Below are 19,312 nucleotides of genomic sequence, written 5' to 3' on the forward strand. Positions count from 1 at the left end.
AACATTATAACCACCCTCACCTGAGGAAATTGCTGTACTACAAGTGGAACTTCATTTAAAAGTGCTTCTGTGGCGTTTGAGATATGTTTTCAATTTTCCAGGTGGGGGTGGGGAGGCTGCCTGGTGAGAAACGGTCCCAGTCGAAAGCATGCGTCGCCGGAGACCCTCAGCAGGGTAGCAAAAATGCACAAGCGTGGGGGATGAGGGGGCCCAGGTTACCTGTGGGGGTGCTGCCGTGAGGACATGAGTAACCTTATTCCAAGTGGGGAGACAGGAATCACAGAGGAATCACGCTGTGTACATGACGCCATGTTTTCTGAGGCGTTTCGGCTTTGCAAGGGAGAGAGCAAGTAGCCGGGGGCTTTTGTGCCCTCACCAGGGAGGAGGCTGCTTTCACTGGACTCTTGATTCCCTGGCCACTCAACACAGAGAAGGCATTTTCATGGACTCCCTCACTGTCAACACTGGGAGCACAAAGATTCTCAGAATATCACAGCATGGCATGATCTTTGTGGACTTCTGCCCGCTTGGCCAACTTTTCCTGACCTTCTAACCTTTTCAGATATACTCTGAGGACTAATCAGTCCTCCACATAACTCCTGGTGTGTGATAACCACCTTAGAAGTGCAGTGAAAGAGAAAACTTCACTCAGCCGAGCCAGTTAGCAATACAAAACCCCCAACCCCGGCCAAGCAAGAAAAGAAATGAAGGCACGGGGACCGAAAGAGAGAGCAGGGACCGAAAGAGAGGGCGGCGGAGTAGGAGCTGAAGGCCCAGAGCAGCAGGGTTTACTCCTAATCAGATGCGACAGTCAGGGGCCCCTTTCATACTTCCTTTTTAAAGTATTCTCTCAAGAGCTGAGAAAGCTGCCACTGTTTTTTGTCTTTGGGCATGCCAACACGTGGCACATGGCCACGCCTTTGGGCCAACCGGTCAGGGCTGAGCTTGGTGTCTTCCACGCTTTCTAATTTCCTTGCTTGATCCCCCGAAAGCATTGTGAACTTGGGAGGTTCTTGCAGCCATCCGAGTTCGGGGGATCCTGTGTTGCCAGTGTTCCCTGGGTCCCTTGGGTTTGTGCGTGTCTTAGAAACGGAGGCACTTTCGCCCCACACTCGTTTCCAAGTATCTTTGAATAGTGAACAGCCTTGGAAGACAGAGATAGTGCCTCCCTTCAGAGAAAAGAGCAGGCAGACTCACTACGTCTTATCAAAGATCCGAGTTCCCTGAGCTCAAGGCTCTGCTCCTGGAGTGCGACTCACTGTGGGCAGAACTCATCTGGCCCTCCTTGCCTTACCCCCTGGGAGTCGGGGCTCGGGGATCAGGTACGGGCGCGGGTACTACCTCTACTGCTCTAAGAAACAAACTGTCCTTCATCTCTGAGCCAGGGAGTCTCACGTCTTCAGCCATGAAACTGTGGCCCGCGAACTTGTTCGCTTGCGATCAGGGTAAAGATCTTTCACAGTTCTCGGGGACATGTTCTGGCTCCACCAGTCCACAGACCACAGAAAGGAAAAACTTCTTTCTCAAGGCTCAGAACATAAAGGACGGCTGGTAATCACGCCGCCACTTCTTGCCAAGGCAAAGGCATGTAATTCCAGATTCGTGCAGGGCCCCCGTAATTTCCGAATATGAGCCATAATATATATAATTTCAGGATGGAGCATTTAAAAAAGCCTCCCCTGTGTGACCACCGTTTGAAACGCGCCCTGAAATTAACACGTAGTGCCTAAAAGTGCCGCCAAGTTTTTCCTTTGTATGCTTCTCTTCAATAAGGAGGTAATCTACGTTTCAAAACTATATGTTTTCCCCCATGGGAGGCACTCAAGCTATTTTTATCGTGCATGAGGAAAGAATGGCAGCCTGTAAACATTTTTGTCTTTCCAGAAATGGACCTCATGCAAATGAAGTTGCTTACCACAGTTTGAGAGGCTGACCTGTAGACGCTAATTAGGTAGTGAGTCATTTACTTGTTTTTATCACTTTGAAATCACTTTGTACTGAAAACAGCTTGTATGAATTCAGACAAGGTATCTCTATCTGAGACTGAAAAATGAAAGTCCAAAGTGATAGCTTCAAGAGAGAAGCACTGACACCCTGACACCTGAGAAATAACGTCAGCCTTCAAAGCCGAGACGAAGGGAGGGCTAATCTTGGAAATTCTGATGAGTTACAGTCAGTCACACAGACAGCAAAATATAAGAATTTGATAGAGTGAATTATTGGTGAGGATCAACAGAGAATCTTCCCCAGAGCTTCCTAGCCCACATAAATACTGACTTCACCAAAGAGATCTTCCAGAAATCCTAGCAAAGGAAATGGACGTATTGGATACCAGAGTATGTTACGTTCTCATCACACAACGTTACGGCTAAGGAAACTCCGTAACGGAGACCCGCGAAGGTCCAGAATCAAAGCAAATGCATTAAAAACCATCTGTTGGTCTAATGGACAGATTCCAAACATTGCAATGGGAAAATAAACTATTCCTCACCACTGGCACTGCTCATATAGATTCTAGGCAAAGTCATTTCGCTGTGTGACTGGCTCTTTCATTACCCACGCACACATTCCTTCTTCCCCTAGAAACTACTCTGTGCCTTTAAGTGGTATGAAGAATAAAACTCTCATGCCTTTTGGTACTTCATTGGGAAATACTATACAGCAAGGGTCTCCAAGGAGGGAGAATGAATTCAAACACCATGCAGCTGGAAAAACAGCAGAGAGTAATACAGGATATTAAATAAGATAGTAAGAACCTAGTTAGCCTGTGTTCAGGGAAGGAAGACGCTGGGGAAGACAGAGGTGAAGCATTTGACAGAGCGAGAGAGTAAACTGTTAAAATCATGAGCTTTGGAGTCCGGCATATCTGGCTTTGAGTGTCAGCTTTGCTACCTGCTAGCTGAGTGACCCCTGAGAGCAGCAACAGAATCACCACCATCTCTCCACCCCTCCTTGCAACCCCCGGCATCTATCATAGTGCCCCCACAACTGGATGTTCATTAATGTTTCCCGAAATGAGTCCTAGCTCAGATCATACTAAAATAAATATCACGATGAGGAACGACAGGGACAAAGAGTGGTGGTAGGAAAGGTTGCAGTTCTGCCCGACGTTCAGTTGAGTCATAGAATAAGCTAAGGTAATGAACTTGTGGGAGAGGAAACACTAATGCTGAGACATTCTGAGATGAATCAATAAAGAAAGTACATGAGAACAAATGGAAAACTAAAAGCGCAAACAGTCATGTGAGTATATGTCAGCAATGACTATGGGGGTGGGGCACAGAAAGTAAATGAAATCATAGAAACTTTGGGGACAATTTCTGGGAGAGCAGTAAACATACAAGATGCTGATTATTAACCACTGAATAAATGGATGTGAAATGTACAATGGCTATGCCTATAATCCACACACACGTATGTGGTAATGACAATCAAAATGGTTTCAGAATAAAAACAATTGCATTTTTAAAAGCAGGTTGTAGACTGAGAACAAACTGAGGGTTGATGGGGGGTGGGAGGGAGGGGAGGGTGGGTGATGGGTATTGAAGAGGGCATTTTTTGGGATGAGCACTGGGTGTTGTATGGAAACCAATTGACAATAAATTTCATAAAAAAATAAATAAATAAAATAAAAGCAGGTTGTGGTTGGGGCACCTGGGTGGCTCAGTAGGTTAAATGTCTGACTCTTGATTTCAGCTCAGGTCATGCATAATCTCACGGTTCATGGGACTGAGCCCCTCTTTGGGTTCTGCGCTGGGCACAGAGCCTACTTGGGATTCTCTCTCTGCCCCTCCCCTGCTCTCTCTCTCTTTCAAAATAAATAAACATTTTTAAAAATAAATAAATAAAAGAAGGTTGTGACATTTGACAGTGTGGGTGTAGTGCAACAACAATGTTGAAAACACATGCATTGATAACTGTACATACTTGTATTTGCTTCAGGGTGAAAGACGTGGAATTCAATAATGTGCTGGTAAATTTAACAGTGATGCTCCCACCCAAGTACTATTATAAACCTACTCGATGCTCACTTGGGGCCATGATATTTAACCTAGTTCACAAACGTAGATAGAGTCAAGATGGATCTCTTTACAGTCCCATCATTAAAACCTTCTTGGACTTTTCAGTACAAATGTTCTGTCTCCTTCCCTCCCTCTCAACTTTCTTTCTTGATCTCTGTCTCTCTCTCTCTCATGCGCATGCACACACACACACACACACACACACACATTTTCACACAATATTTTATTCATCTCTTTGGACTAAAATGACATGAAACATCCTGGCACTTAAAAATAAATTTAAGAAGAACTCACTGTCCATTTGGCACTTAGGAAAATAGAGTAAAAAGAGTACCGGACTGGGTTTGAGCAAGTACCTGCCACGTGTCTTGAACTCTGCCAGGTACTTTGAACCTATCTTTCAATTAATCTCCATATATCAACCCTATTTTATAGATGAGGAATCTGAGGTCCTAGCTTTGCCATTAGCCATCATTCACTCCCAATCTCTGGGCCTTACCTTATGCTTCAAACAAGGTGGCTGGATTTGTTCCCAGAGGAGTATCAGAATCAACTGGGGCACTTTTTTAAAAAAAATAATTTTAATGTAATGTCTATTCCCTACATGGGGCTCGAACTTACAACCCTGAGATCAACAGTCGCATGCTCTACAGACTGAGCCAGCTAGGTGCCCCTGGGCACTTTTAAAATGACAAATTCTGGGGCGCCTGGGTCACTCAGTCGGTTAAGCGTCCGACTTCGGCTGGGGTCTTGATCTCACAGTTCGCGAGTTCAATCCCCATATCAGGCTCTGTGCCGACAGCTCAGAGCCTGGAGCCTGCTTCAGATTCTGTGTCTCCCTCTCTCTCTGCCCCTCCCCCACTCACGCTCGGTCACTCTCTCAAAAGTAAACATTAAAAAAAAATAAAATGACAAACTCTATGACTAATTCTCCAGCCTCTCCACAGACCTATGGCATCTACCCCCAGGGGTAGACTCTGGGAATCTAACAAGTTGCCCAGGTGATAGTGATGATGAACCAAGTTTGGGAACCAGACGGTTACCACCTCTGGGAGGGCTGACAACGAGAACACCCCAAACATTCAATCCCATGCCTCCACTTGGTATTTGGAGGAAACGAAAACTATCTTAGGGAAAACTAAAGCACTAACAGGCCATACTTAACAAAAATTCAACAGCGCCCTGTTCACTTAGAAGACCACCACGTGCCTTGTAATCGGGCGTAAATGGTAGCCAGCAAAACAACTGTGCAAAGTCCCTGTACGGCGGACCTCATGGCACGGCTTGGAGCTAGCCGAAAAGGTTGTCCCAACAGAGCTCAGGAAGAGCATATTTTCAAAGAGGTCTCTCACCACAGCCTAACCTCAAACAGGACAGACTGGCAGGATTTTACATTTTATCACAACAGGAAGGTGAGGGTGCTGTAGCAGAACCTCATTAATGCTTTGGTTTTAAATCGGCTTTTGCTTTGGGGCATTCTGCGGGTTTGTTAACATGAATGGAGTTCAGCAGTCTACCCAGCCCTCACTTCCCCTCACCCCTCCCCCACGCCCCCCCCCCCCCCCGCAAATAGCCCAGCCCCTTTCTGGCTGGTACAGAATATGGGCTGGATCGCACCTGGCCAACGATTCCCCCACCCCCACCATTTAGGATATATTACTTAGAGTTGGTGGTCATAAAACAGTAACAAGGCAGAGTTTACATACGCTTGCTGTTCTAGTTCAGGCATTCCCTGGGGAAGGCCGACTTCACGCTCTCATAACCAGCTGGGAGCTGGGAGCTGGGAGCAATCAGACCCTTAATGGCCAAAACAGAAAGGGACTGCATCACTGAGCACCTCTGGACAGCCAAGCCTTTCCTTCCTGAACGATAATGACATGACATGTACTCCCCCAGCATGCACACACATTTGCCTGTGTGCGTGTGCATGTGCGTGTGCACATGCCCCCCCCCACGCATGTGTGCAACTAAAATACAGCAGGTTTGGCACCCTGAAATAACTATCCAATTGAAGTTCATGATGACTTTGCAAAATCGTTATGGCGCTTTTACACTTGATCTTAGCCAAAAGGCCGAGAAGCGATCGTTATGGCGATTTTAGAATGAAAGTTTGGAGGGTCTAACGGGAGACAGACTGGCATGGTGGGAATAGGGAGTGCTAGCAGCAGAAGACCTAGGATTCTAGTCCCTCTGGCTCTTCGGTTAATTACATAACTTTGGACCAGCTTCTCTAAACTTGATTTCTTCATTTGTAAATCAATGGGATTGGACTAGCTAATCTCTCATGGCCCCTTCCACCACTCACATTATGGTGAAATGCTCAGGATGATGAAATTTATTCAGTTACACACCTGTCCATCAACTAGACTCGACCTTTTCAAGACTTAAGAACTGCGTCTTGGGGCGCCTGGGTGGCGCAGTCAGTTAAGCGTCCGACTTCAGCCGGGTCACGATCTCGCGGTCCGGGAGTTCGAGCCCCGCGTCAGGCTCTGGGCTGATGGCTCAGAGCCTGGAGCCTGTTTCCGATTCTGTGTCTCCCTCTCTCTCTGCCCCTCCCCCATTCATGCTCTGTCTCTCTCTGTCCCAAAAATAAATAAACGTTGAAAAAAAAATTTTTTTTTAAATAAAATAAATAAATAAATAAATAAAAAGAACTGCGTCTTGGGTAACTGTGAATACCCAGCACCTGGCAAAGTGCCATGAACAAAGCAGATGCTTAATAAATGTTTACTAAGGGGCGCCTGGGTGGCTCAGTCGGTTCAGTGTCCGACTTCAGCTCAGGTCACGATCTCACGGTCCATGAGTTCGAGCCCCGCATCGGGCTCTGGGCTCATGGCTCGGAGCCTGGAGCCTGGAGCCTGCTTCCGATTCTGTGTCTCCCTCTCTCTGCCCCTCCCCTGTTCATGCTCTGTCTCTCTCTGTCTCAAAAATAAATAAACGTTAAAAAAAAAAATTTAAAAGACCTTTAAAAAAAATAAATAAATGTTTACTAAATAAACCTTCATGCCTAGAGCCCAATCACAACAATGCACTTAACCCCTTAGCAGTTCCCCACCCCACTTTTGTGTCTAAAAGCACTTGACGAGAACACATGTTTTTAAGATTAATTATGTCGCTGTGAAGCGACCAATATCAGAGTCAACTTTTACACATCCCCAAACCCTGTCTTGAACGTTGTCTCATTTTTCCTCTTATTAAAGACATTTCCACACCCTGGCCCCCTTGCTTTGTGTCTGACACGCAGGGGGCCCTCAAGCACTAGCAGGCGGGTGAGTTTGCGGACACATCCACTTGTCATTTTTCCAGTTCTGTAAGATTTACTGTTGCATAAGGCCCCAGAATCTGGCCTCGAATTATAAAGCAGTCAAGGAAATAATTAGCCGCTGAAGAACACGATCGCTAGATAGGACATTTCTGTTCGTTTTACTATAAAATATTTTCTCAGTAAACGTGTTTTAAATGGCTAACGTTGTGAATGGGGCAATTAGAGCAGCTGCGTGAGTAGCCGTGCTGCGGCGTGCATCATTTCCGTCCTCCTTCCCAGTTTAATTCACCCAAGAAACCAATTACGCCTATCGCTTTGAAATTCCCGAGTTCAAAGATGGACTGAAGGGCCCGGTCTGCCCTCCGCATTCTGGGTAACCAACGGCCGAGAGTCCACGGCAGTCTCACCGTCTAGAAGCTAAGAGCACGCGTCAACCAAGCCAGCCAAACCTGGGTTTGAATCCCAGTTCCCCCACCTCAATTTAACAGCTTTGAGATCCCGGACAAGGTATTTAACTTCTGTTTTAAGTTTATGGATTTACTTTGAGAGGTTCTAACACTAGAACCTGTTTTGTGGATTACCGTGAAACACTGTCAGGTGAACTGGCCAGCAGAGCACCTGGGATGTAGTTGGACTTCGACAGTGGCAGCAGATTACCGGATTTTGCCACCTCCTTCTACGAAGCTGGCAGCATTCAGGAATCGGTCACAACCACCTCAGTGGGATGTGCTGGGAGCTCTTGGCTGTATGTTCTGCTCCACCTTGAAAAGTGGGTGCGTCCCACGGTTCTGAACGTGTGCACTCTGGGCCCGCTGTCAGAACCGTCCCACCCCCATCACAAAGCCCATCCGAACAGGGTTAGACTGGTGTAACCGAGGTCATGGAAACAACTGCTGGAAAACGTGGACGTTTTGCCTCGCTTACATTCTCATGTAGGGTCAGTTAGTGGGTTCTGGCTGGGCCTCTTGTGTTTAAAGTCACGACTCAAAAGGGTCATGTGATAGACACAATTAAGAGCCCGAGAGTGAAATAAGAATCCGAAACATTGGTGATAACCTCATCGAAGGCAAACCCGATCAACTGCTGAATCACAGCTCTTCCACTAACTAGAGCTGGGTGCCCTTGGGTAAGTTATAGTTTCACTGAGCTTCAGTTTCCCCACTTGTGAAATGGAGGTAATGTGCCTGCCTCCCAGGGTTGTCACGAGGATTGCAATGACTGACAACAGTGGGAATAATAGCTTATATTTACTGAAGACTTACCGTGTGCCACGCACACGCTAAACGCGCTAACGTGTTATTCCCTATGAAGAAGATATCCTTTTTAACCTCATTTTACGAGTCAGCAATACGAGGCCCACAAAGATAAGAAGATCCCCCCGAGTTCCCACGGCAACCAAGGAGATGCAGCCAAAATGCAAAGCCAGGCACTAGGACTCCGTAGCCTGTGAGATCGTGCAGCCCCTCTATCATCTCTGCCCACCCCCCTGATCCTCCCCGCATTTCTCTCCATCGGCACCTGCTGCTGGCCAGGCTGCCACACCCTCATCGGACCCAATTCCTCAGAAAACTGTAGACTGGTACTCACGGTGGTGGTCAGCTTTCCTCCATTCTTCTGGACATATTGGATGGAATCGTGGATCGTTGAAAAGAGCCCAAGCAGCACATTCTCCATGTCGTAGATTCTGTACACGCCATTCACCAGTTCTTCCAGAGACAGAATGTATTCTCTCCAGTACTTGTCAATCTCCACCACGCCTGCCATACAGCCTTGCATGACCACATTGCAGTAGCCACCGCAAGGCTTAACCATCATCAGTCCCTGGCAGTAAGAGCAGTACCACATCCTGGTGAGCATCCGGCCACAGTCTTTACTGAACTTCAGATGATCAGTTGTGTTGATCACCTCAATTCCGAGATTCAGGGCCTGGAGGAAGATCCGGGTGACCTGCAGCGACTTGGAAACCTGGGTCATAATAAGCTTGGGGAAATTCCCAAAGACTTTCAGGTCACGCCTTGCCCCTCGGAGGCACTCGTTGATGTCCGAGGTCGACTCAGGCAGGCCGGGGCTCATGAGCTGGGTATAGATGACCGGAAACAGGCTGTCAAACAAATCATTGACCATGTCGTCGACATTGATGTCAGAACCCAGGATATAGAGAGACACGTCGGTGAAAAATTCACCCACAAACTCAAAAGCTTGCGGGGTCAGGCTCGGATAGTTGTTCTTAAACATGGCGTTGGTGTAATTCTTGGCGTGGCGAACAACAATTTCAAAGGCCTCTGTAAAATAAGAGATATAGAAATGCCCACAAATTAAAGCATGAAAACCCGGGGCGTAATTGAATTTGAGATTTCTCTATCGCTGTGGTGATTAAAGTCCCGCTTGCCTTAAATAATTGACTCATATTCATTTCTGGCATTGCCTCTACTCCTGCGGTTGTCTGCTCCTATAAATCAATTTTCCTTTCTGAACATGAAGTCCAAACTCTGATGTGCACATAAATTCTTAAACACACAAATTGTATTTCAAATGACAAAAGCCAGGATTCGGTTAACGTTTCGGCTTCTCATGAAAATATTGATTAAAAATTGGCTAAATGAGAAGTTATTTCTCTTTCTCTCACTGATTTATTCAGTTACAAAGAAAATGTACTTCAAGACATTTCATTTTTAGACAGAGACAAATATTTGACAACAAACCATATACTTTATAAACTCCCATAACAATTTCAGCCTGTTCAGCCCTGGAGGAGAGAGGCAAGTTCTTAGCCAAGAATAAAAGCTATCACGAATTTAATTATTTTGGGTAGGTTTTCTCCAGGTAACTTTAAGGGAGTATCTGATGTACTGCCAGACCTAGAAAATGGAATTTATCCCCAAAATGGGTATCTGCATGGGAAAAAACAATCCATGCCCTTATCTATACATTTGATATTGCAAATAACACCTCTGGTATTTGCAAGCTGAACGTTTGGAAGGATAAGTACTGAGCTTCCTTGGTAAAGTTTGCCTTCCACGTGGCTTGGAAGCCTTACGTACTGTACAGAGACCATGAATTCGGGATTACATCTGCTGCCCCTCCCCCTTGGCATAAGGCCCAATTAGTGTCACTGGTTTGAGAAAGAGCGTGGTAAAGTCACCATCTCATTTTCTCCAAACTGAAACACGCCACACACAGATGATCTCAAACAATCAGAGTTCCGCATTTATAGGAGGGAAGGGATAACAGCCATAACGATGGGACTTTCACAAAATAAGACCGAGTTTAAAAACAAACAAAAATAACCAAGTTTCCGGAGACATTTACAATTAACCTACTACTTTCTTTCACTCCCTTCCAAAGCGCAAAGGTCCATGACAGATGTAGTCTAAATGATGCCAATTCACGAGCCTTGAAAAAGCACATTATTACTACTTTCACACTACTAGACAGACGGTACTCCACCAGCTCCTTGGGATTACTTAGTCCGACATCTCAGTCACCTGCGGCGGAAGTGGGCTCCAGGTTGTGCCACCGCCATCCGCCCCAGATCCCTCACAGGGTAGAACATGCTTGCTAGATTCTTCCCTCGGGCTCATGACACGCCCAGCCACGGTGAGCAGACGCCAGTGTAATTCCGCTGGGCTTCCAAGCCCACTTGCGAAAGCTAATCGTCATTTCCATCAACTGCTCATTTGTTCGTCTTCGTTTGTTTCGTTTAGAACGTTAAGCGATGCCTGGAAAGGTGATCCACTTTACAGCAATTTCTTCCCAACCCCACAAGCTACTTTATTCTCAATCCTTGAGTCTAAAGGTTGAACGAGGCCATGAGATCACCCGGCGCAATACAAAGGACCAGTGAGTGAATTCTTTGAAATCATCAGAAATTCGGAGATTTAAAACTCTCCATTCATTTTAATTTCAGCTACCTATCATTTAATGTATCCAGGCTCTGTGTGAGGTGTCGGGAATATGTTAAGTGCTGGGTGGTTGGAGATAAATGATATCCCATCCTTGTCTTAGTCTTATAAGTGCTCACAAGCTGTATGGTGCATACAAAGCATTTCCGAGAATATGATAATATCTACATTCTACAAAAATCTTCCGAATCTGATACTGTGGTCCCCATTTTATAGATGATGGAACTGATGCTCAGCAGAGTTTAAGCACTTCCCTCGGGTCCCATAGCTGCAAAGTAGTAGCCAGCTCAGACTAGGGCCTCCCAGCACTGGTTACACTCTAGCTGCCCTCAGCCCGACGGCCAACACACATATCCTCAAAATTCTTTGTAGAAAGTTAACTTCTTTTTAAGCTCATTATTTTCCCATTGGCTTCTCCTCTCCAGATGGAAGTGTTATTTGAAGGAATTGCAGCCCAAAGACCCACAAAGCAGAGTCATACTTTCACCTTTGCCTTGGGGCAGCACGAGGTAAGGGGGGGAGGACGGCTACTCTAAAATGAACTCTCTACAAGGCAAATCTCGTCTCTAGCACGGTGCATGCGTTCTCTAATGTGTGAGATACAGGGCAGTCTGTTCCATAGACTGTACTGCCAGAACCTTGGTGGTTTTTTTTTTTTTCTGTTACTAGCACTGCTGGATCAATAGAAAAAGAAAATTACAAAAGATCACGAACTCTTCTGCAGAAAGAATAACAACAATGCATATTGCAGGGGGAAAGGGCTCAGGGTTCACATCTAACCTCCAGCTCACATGTGCTCCCTGCTCTAACTTTCACAGCTCAGAATCCACTTAGCACGTCTCTGGGTTGTGCCCAACCCCCTTCCTTCTATATCACAGGACAACAGACCAAACCATAACTGCTCAAGGAAGGCTCCTTGGGGACTTATAGAAACCACCACGAGGTGAAAAGTGACGCTCAGCTTGAGGCTGGCAACTGGAGGTTTCATGAAACGAAGCCAAGGGCTGGAATTACTGCAAGGAAGTTCAGCCCATTGATTTTGGGGGGGGGGGGGGGAGAGGGGGGTCAGATAATAATCCACACTTAAGCTAGGGGGAATTTCCTCTGTCTCCTTCCTGGAAAGAAGCCAGGAGTCATGTCCAGGAAAAACTGGAACAATGTAAAAATGAGAGGCATAAAGAAAAATTTGGCACTGAACAAAATTATTTTTTTTACAATATATAAAAAGATACGCTGAGTTAATACACATCCCAATATTGCAAGATTTGTAGATGTGCCCATCATTATCCCGGTCACCACTGTTTGGACACACTCTAGTGTTGTCAACATCCTCCTGAAATTATGGTGCTCAAAACGGGACACAATTCTCCAGATGTGGTTTGATACTGAAGTTTGAAATCAGGCCATGATGTCTCTTTAAATGGTTCAATAACTTCTTCAACTAACCACCCCCCCTGCAACCTCTGGACATACAGTCTATCACTGTAGCAAAAGGACCACCTTTACTTTCGGTAATGATGTTTCTGCATTCAGACCCACACAGAAAGAAATGTGTTTTCACGGGCCTTTTCAGTAGAAGGCTGCATGTGTTTAAAAAGGAGATTGTAACTGTGGTTGGAAAAGAGGAACAAGTGAACTTCTGAATTCCCTTCAAGCCCTTAAGAATAGGGCAGCCCCAGGGCGCCTGGGTGGCTCGGTCAGTTATGATCTCTCCGTTTGTGAGTCAAGAATTCCTGCTTGTGATTCTCTCTCTTCCCCCTCCCTCTCTGACCCTCCCCTGTACTCACGCTCTTCCTGTCTCAAAATAAATAAATAAACTTAAAAGAAAGAGAGAGAGAACACGGCAGCCCTTACAGAAGCAGGTTACTTTTTTCAAGGCAGCTTTTCCCACATTGTAAGAATGGCAACTACTTTATAAAAACTCTTTAAATTCATAGCACAAATGCCATAACAAGTTGGATTCAAAACTGTCCTTGTTTTTAAGCATAGGTACTTTATTATTTCTTATTTTTAAATATAATTTATTGTCACATTGGCTTACATACAACGCCCAGTGCTCATCCTAACAGGTGCCCTCCTCAATGCCCATCACCCACTTTCCCCTCTCCCCCACCCGCTATCAACCCTCAGTTTGCTCTCTGTATTTAAGAATCTCTTATGCTTTGCCTCCCTCCCTCTCTGTAACTATTTTTTCCCTTTCCCTTCCCCCATGGTTTTATTTTAAGTTTCTCAAGATCCACATATGAGTGAAAACGTATGATACCTGTCTTCTCTGACCGACTTATTTCACTCAACATAATACCTTCCAGTTCCATCCACATTGCTACAAATGGCATGATTTCATTCTTTCTCATTGCCAAGTAGTATTCCGTTGTGTATATAAACCACATCTTCTTTATCCATTCGTCAGTTGATGGATATTCAGGCTCTTTCCATAATTTGACTATTGTTGAAAGTGCTGCTATAAGTATTGGGGTGCATGTACCCTTATGCATCAGCACTCCTGTATCCTTTGGGTAAATTCCTAGTAGTGCTGTTGCTGGGTCGTAGGGTAGTTCAATTTTTAACTTTTTGAGGACCTTGCATACTGTTTTCCGGAGTGGCTGCACCAGTTTCAAGCATAGGTACTTTAATAGGAAAAGGAAACTAACATTAATGAGGTACCTGCAATGTACATGGAAGGATCTGTGATAAACTTGCTTACACATGTCCTCTCATTGAACTTTAACATAGCCATATGTATTTGGAATTATTTTATTTGACTGGTGAGGAAACTGAGGCTCAGACAGGTTAAATGGCTTGTACGAGGTAATGCCTCTAATTAGATGTCAGGGCCTGAATCTGAATGTAGGTCAGTTTAACACCACGCCCCTTATTAATTTTACTATATGCATCGCCCTTGAAAACTGGATATTGGGGGGGCTCCTGGGTGGCCCAGTTGGTTAAGCATCTGACTTCGGCTCAGGTCATGATCTTGTGGTCTATGAGTTCAAGCCCCGTGTCAGGCTCTGTGCTGACAGCTCTGAGCCTGGAGCCTGCTTTGGATTCTGTGTCTCCTTCTCTCTCTGTCCCTCCCCCACTGGTGCTCTGTCTGTCTGTCTGTCTCTCTCTCTCAAAAACAAATAAACATTAAAAATTACACAAAAAGAAAACTGGATATTGGGAGACTTGTGGTCTTGGCTTGAACATGTAAAGAGCTTAGAATTCATCACTCCCATCCTCCACAAAAGATAGAAGCTCAACAAACTGAAAATCACCAATTCTTCTTTGACCCGTTAAGGGAACTGAGGTCACAGAGCAAACGGCCGCCCTGAGATATGGGAAGAGAGGCAAACATAGAAACTCACAGCTGAGATCAGCTTACCTGGAGCAGAAGCCACTGGAGCCATAAACTACTAGGAACATTTTCAGGGTAATTTTGACAAACGCAGGCTGAATGTGGACTTGCTTGACACCTAAAAACTCCTGGGCCCCCAGTATTATGAGCCCCCCCCCCCACTTCCATGGGATTTACCTCCAGAAAACATACAGCATTCTCACGGTGGAGATCTAAGACAAGTCTCTTTGTTTTTCAGGCAGGGGGAGGAAAAAGTAATAACTTAGACGTCCACTGCTTTCCAAAGGACACGTTACCAAAGCCTAATATACCTGGGAAAAGGGCAACCAGACAACTCTAGCCCCCTCTAGCTCTCTTGTTCTATTGAAAGGGAGAAAACAAAAGCTGAGATAAACTTATGAAGGTCACAGCCCAAGAATTTAGGCTCACTGAAAGCCTAAGATTAATCATAAGATTATAGAGCACTTCTATTCCCCCCATAATTTACCATGAGAAAGACAAAGACCCTATTTAAGAAGGAGCTATTAGGGAAACCCAAAAACAACTGGTGAGAAAAAAAAAATAGAACAAGGAAACTAGAGAAAACTAAAGCCTCTGGCACCGATGGCTACAACAGACATTAAATAGCCCAGCTCCTAGTCAAATTAACGTAAAAATTCACACTAAAATCGCAATTACTTTAGTTCCCATTACCCCATATCACGTCTTAGTTTCTTTTTTTTTTTTTTTTTTTTTTCGTTTATTTATTTTCGGGACAGAGAGAGACAGAGCATGAACGGGGGAGGGGCAGAGAGAGAGGGAGACACAGAATCGGAAACAGGCTCCAGGCTCCGAGCCATCAGCCCAGAGCCCGACGCGGGGCTCGAACTCCCGGACCGCGAGATCGTGACCTGGCTGAAGTCGGACGCTTAACCGACTGCGCCACCCAGGCGCCCCATATCACGTCTTAGTTTCAACGATCACAGACATGCTCAAAGGTAAGAAAAACAGTCTGAAGAGACAAAGCAAACATCAGAACCATAATCACATACGGCACAGATCCTGGAAATATCAGACAGGGAATTTAAAATAACTATTATCAATATGTTAAGGGCTATAATGAAATAAGTGAACAACGTACAAGAACAGATTGAGTAATGTAAATACAAAGACGGAAACGGTAAGAAATATCAAAATAAAATGTTAGAAATCAAAAACGCAAACAGAAATGAATCAGTGAGCTTAAAGAAATGTCAACAGAAAGTTCCCAAACCAAAATGGAGAGAGAAAAAATAAATAGAAAAGCACACCTAAGAACTGTGAGACAAATTCAAAAGGTGTAAAATCTGTGCCATTGCAATTCCAGGAAGAGAAGAGAGAACAGGAGAAGTATTTGAGGTAATAATGGCCAAAAATTTCACAAAATTCATGACAGACACCATGCACGGGTCCAAGAAGCTCAGAGAGCAAGCAGGTTGAGTACCAAAATGGCTACGTCTAGGTATGTCACACTCAACCTGCAGAAAACCCAAGAGAAAGAGAAAGTCTTCCAAGATGCCGGAGGAAGAAAAATCATCTTACTTATAGTGGAAAAAGCATAAGAATTGTATAAGACAGGGGCGCCTGGGTGGCTCAGCTGGTTATGTGTCCGACTTCAGCTCAGGTCATGATCTCACGGTTTGTGAGTTCGAGCCCCGTGTCGGGCTTGCTGCTGTTGGCACAGAGCCTGCTCCAGATCCTCTGTCCCCTCTCTCTCTGCCCCTCCCCCACTCCTGCTTTGTTTCTCTCTCAAAAGGAAATAAACGTTAACAAAAAAGAATTCTATCGAACATCTTGTCAGAAACCATGCAAGCCAAGAGGGAAGTGAAATATTTAGTGTTGAAAGAAAAAAAACCTCATCAATGTGGGATTGTTTCCAGCAAAATTATGATTGAAAAAGGAAGGAAAAATAAAGACCATCTCAGACCAACAAAAAATAGAAAAAATTTGACACAGTAGACTCGCCTTGCATAAAATGTTAGAAGCAAATTTTCAGTAAATTAATTAGGTCAGAAAATTAGGTCTAGGTAAAGAAAGGAAGAGCATGAGAAAAGGAATAAATAAAGGTAAAATGAAATATTTTACTTTTCTTTTTTGAACAAATGATCTGGGGCACCCGGATGGCTCAATTGGTTAAGTGTCTAACGCCTGGTTTCGGCTCAAGTCATGATCTCACAGTTCGTGAGATCGAGCTCCGCATCAGGCTCAGCGCTGACAGCGCGGAGCCTGCTTGGGATTTCCCTCTCCTTCTCTCTCTGACCCTTCCTGGCTTGCTCATTCTCTATCTCTCAAAAAAAATAAATAGACAGAAATTAAAAAAAAAATTTGTAAAAATTGATGTAATGGGTAACTTCAAAGCAATAATAGCAACAGTATATTTGGATGTAGGATGTAGATGGAACGGGACGGAGGAATAAGGAATACCCTGTTACAAGGTAAAGTCACTACCAGTGAGGCAACATAGAAGGCAGAAACAAAGAAAAGAAGGTTAAAAACAGCCAAAACAAAGAATAAGCACAATGAGTAGAAAGCAGTTAGAAACACAGTGGATACTAATACAATTACATCACTAATCACTATTTTTTTTTTACAGTTTTTTAATGTTTATTTTTAAGAGAGAGAGACAGAGCAAGTGGAGGAGCGTCAGAGAGAGAGAGAGGGAGACACAGAATCCAAAGCAGGCTCCAAGCTCTGAGCTGTCAGCACAGAGCCGGACACGGGGCTCGAACCCACAGACCGTGAGATTATGACCTGAGCCGAAGTCGGAGGCGTAAAGCAACTGAGCCACCCAGGTGCCCCACTAATCACTTTAAATGCGAATGGTTTACATGCACAATTAGGGGCACCTGGCTGGCTCAGTCAGTGGCGCACACAACTATTGATCTCAGGGTTTTAAGTTCAAGTCCCACGTGAGGTAGAGAGATTACTTAAAAATAACATCTTTAAATATACAAATAGAGGCGCCTGGGTGACTCGGTCAGTTGAGAATCCAACTCTGACTTTGTCTCAGGTCATGATCTCACGGTTCCTGAATCTGAGCCCCGCATCAGGCTCGCTGCTGTCAGCACAGAGCCTTCTTTGGATCCTCTGTCCTCCCCTACCCCTGCCCCTCTCCTGCTTGTGGTCTCTCTCTCTCAAAAATATACATACATACATACATACATACATACATACATACACACACACACACACACAAAGTAAAAAAGACTATTAGAGTAAATATAAAAACAAAACCCAACTCTAGATTGTCTACAGAAAACACATCTTAAATATAAAGACAAAAAGGGATAGAGAAAGATATACCATGCTAACACTAAGAAAAAACTGGAATAGCTAAATTAATTTCAGACTAAGCACTTTGGAAGAAGGAGAACTATTAGGGATAAAGGAGTCAATTCTACAAGAAGACATAATCCTTAACATGTATGCATCTACCAACAGAACATCAAAATATGTGAAGCAAAACCAACAGAATTGTAAGAGGAATATACAAATCTACAATTATAGTTGGAGACATCAACATCCCTCTATCAGTAACAAATCTATCAGGCAGATAATTAGTAAGGATACAGATGAACTGAACAGCACTATCAATCAAATAGATCTCATTGACATTTAGGGCACTTCATCCATCTACAGCAAGATATACATTCTTTCCAAGCTCACATAAAACATTCCCCAAGACAGACCACGTTCTGGGCCATAAAATGCATCTTACGCATTTAAAAGCATAGAAATCATACAAAGAACATTCTTAGACCACATGGCTTTAAATTACAAATCAATAACAGAAAGAGAACAGGATAGTATCCAATCATTTGCAAATTAAACAGCACACTTCTATATACCACATGGAACAAAAGTCTTAAGAGAAATTTTTAAATATTTTCAACTAAATGAAAATGAAACCAAATACAACTCACTGAAATTGGTGGGATGCAATAAAAAAGAATGAAATCTGGCCATTTGCAACAACACGGATGGAGCTAGACAGTATAACGCTAAGCAAAATCAGTCAGAGAAAAACAAACACCGTATGATTTCACTCATGTGTGGAATTTAAGAAACAAAACAAATGGACAAAGAAAGGGAGAGAGAGAGAGAGAGAGAGAGAGAGAGAGAGAAACCAAGAAACAGACACTTAACTATAAAGAACTGATGGTTACCAGAGGAGAGGTGGGTGGGGGAATGGGCGAAATAGGTGGAGAGGATCAAGAGGTCACTTGTCATGATGAACAGAGTAGTGTACAGAAATGTGAGTCACTATATATTATACCCGAAACTAATATAACACTGTATGTTAACCATACTGGAAGTAAAATTAAAAGCATAATAAAAACGAAAAAAAGAAATTGGTGGGATGCAGCAAAAGCAGCGCTTAGAGGGAAATTTATAGCATTGAATGCGTATATTAGAAAGGAAAAAAAGATCTCAAATCAGTAAGATTTCACCAAAGGAATCTAGAGAAAGAAGAGCAATATCAATCTAAAGCAAGCAGAATAATAAAAATTAGAGCAGCAATCAATGAAATGGAAAACAGAAAATCAATAGAGAAATCCAATGAAACCAAAAGCTAGTTCTTTCAAAAGATCAATGAAATTTAAAAATATCTAGTCAGACTAATCCAAAAACAGAGAGAGAGAGGAAAAAAACCCCATAATTTACTAATATGAGAAACAGAAGAGGAGTCATTATTACTGTTGCATAGATATTAAAAGAATACAAACATGATATTTATGAACAACTCTATGGCGACAACCTTGATAAA

General features: G+C 44.0%; 1 protein-coding gene across 1 annotated transcript in view; it reads right to left on the bottom strand.

Moving 5' to 3' along the window:
- The window catches only part of GPC3 (glypican 3), a 430,661-nt gene that overhangs the window by 195,395 nt on the left and 215,954 nt on the right, over window positions 1-19,312 (bottom strand). The window contains exon 3 of the mRNA XM_030306119.2: window positions 8,875-9,569. Coding sequence (XP_030161979.1) covers window positions 8,875-9,569 — 695 coding nt within the window. The remainder of the gene's footprint in view (window positions 1-8,874; window positions 9,570-19,312) is intronic.

Source organism: Lynx canadensis, chromosome X (assembly GCF_007474595.2).
Source record: "Lynx canadensis isolate LIC74 chromosome X, mLynCan4.pri.v2, whole genome shotgun sequence".
Taxonomy (NCBI): Eukaryota; Metazoa; Chordata; class Mammalia; order Carnivora; family Felidae; genus Lynx; species Lynx canadensis.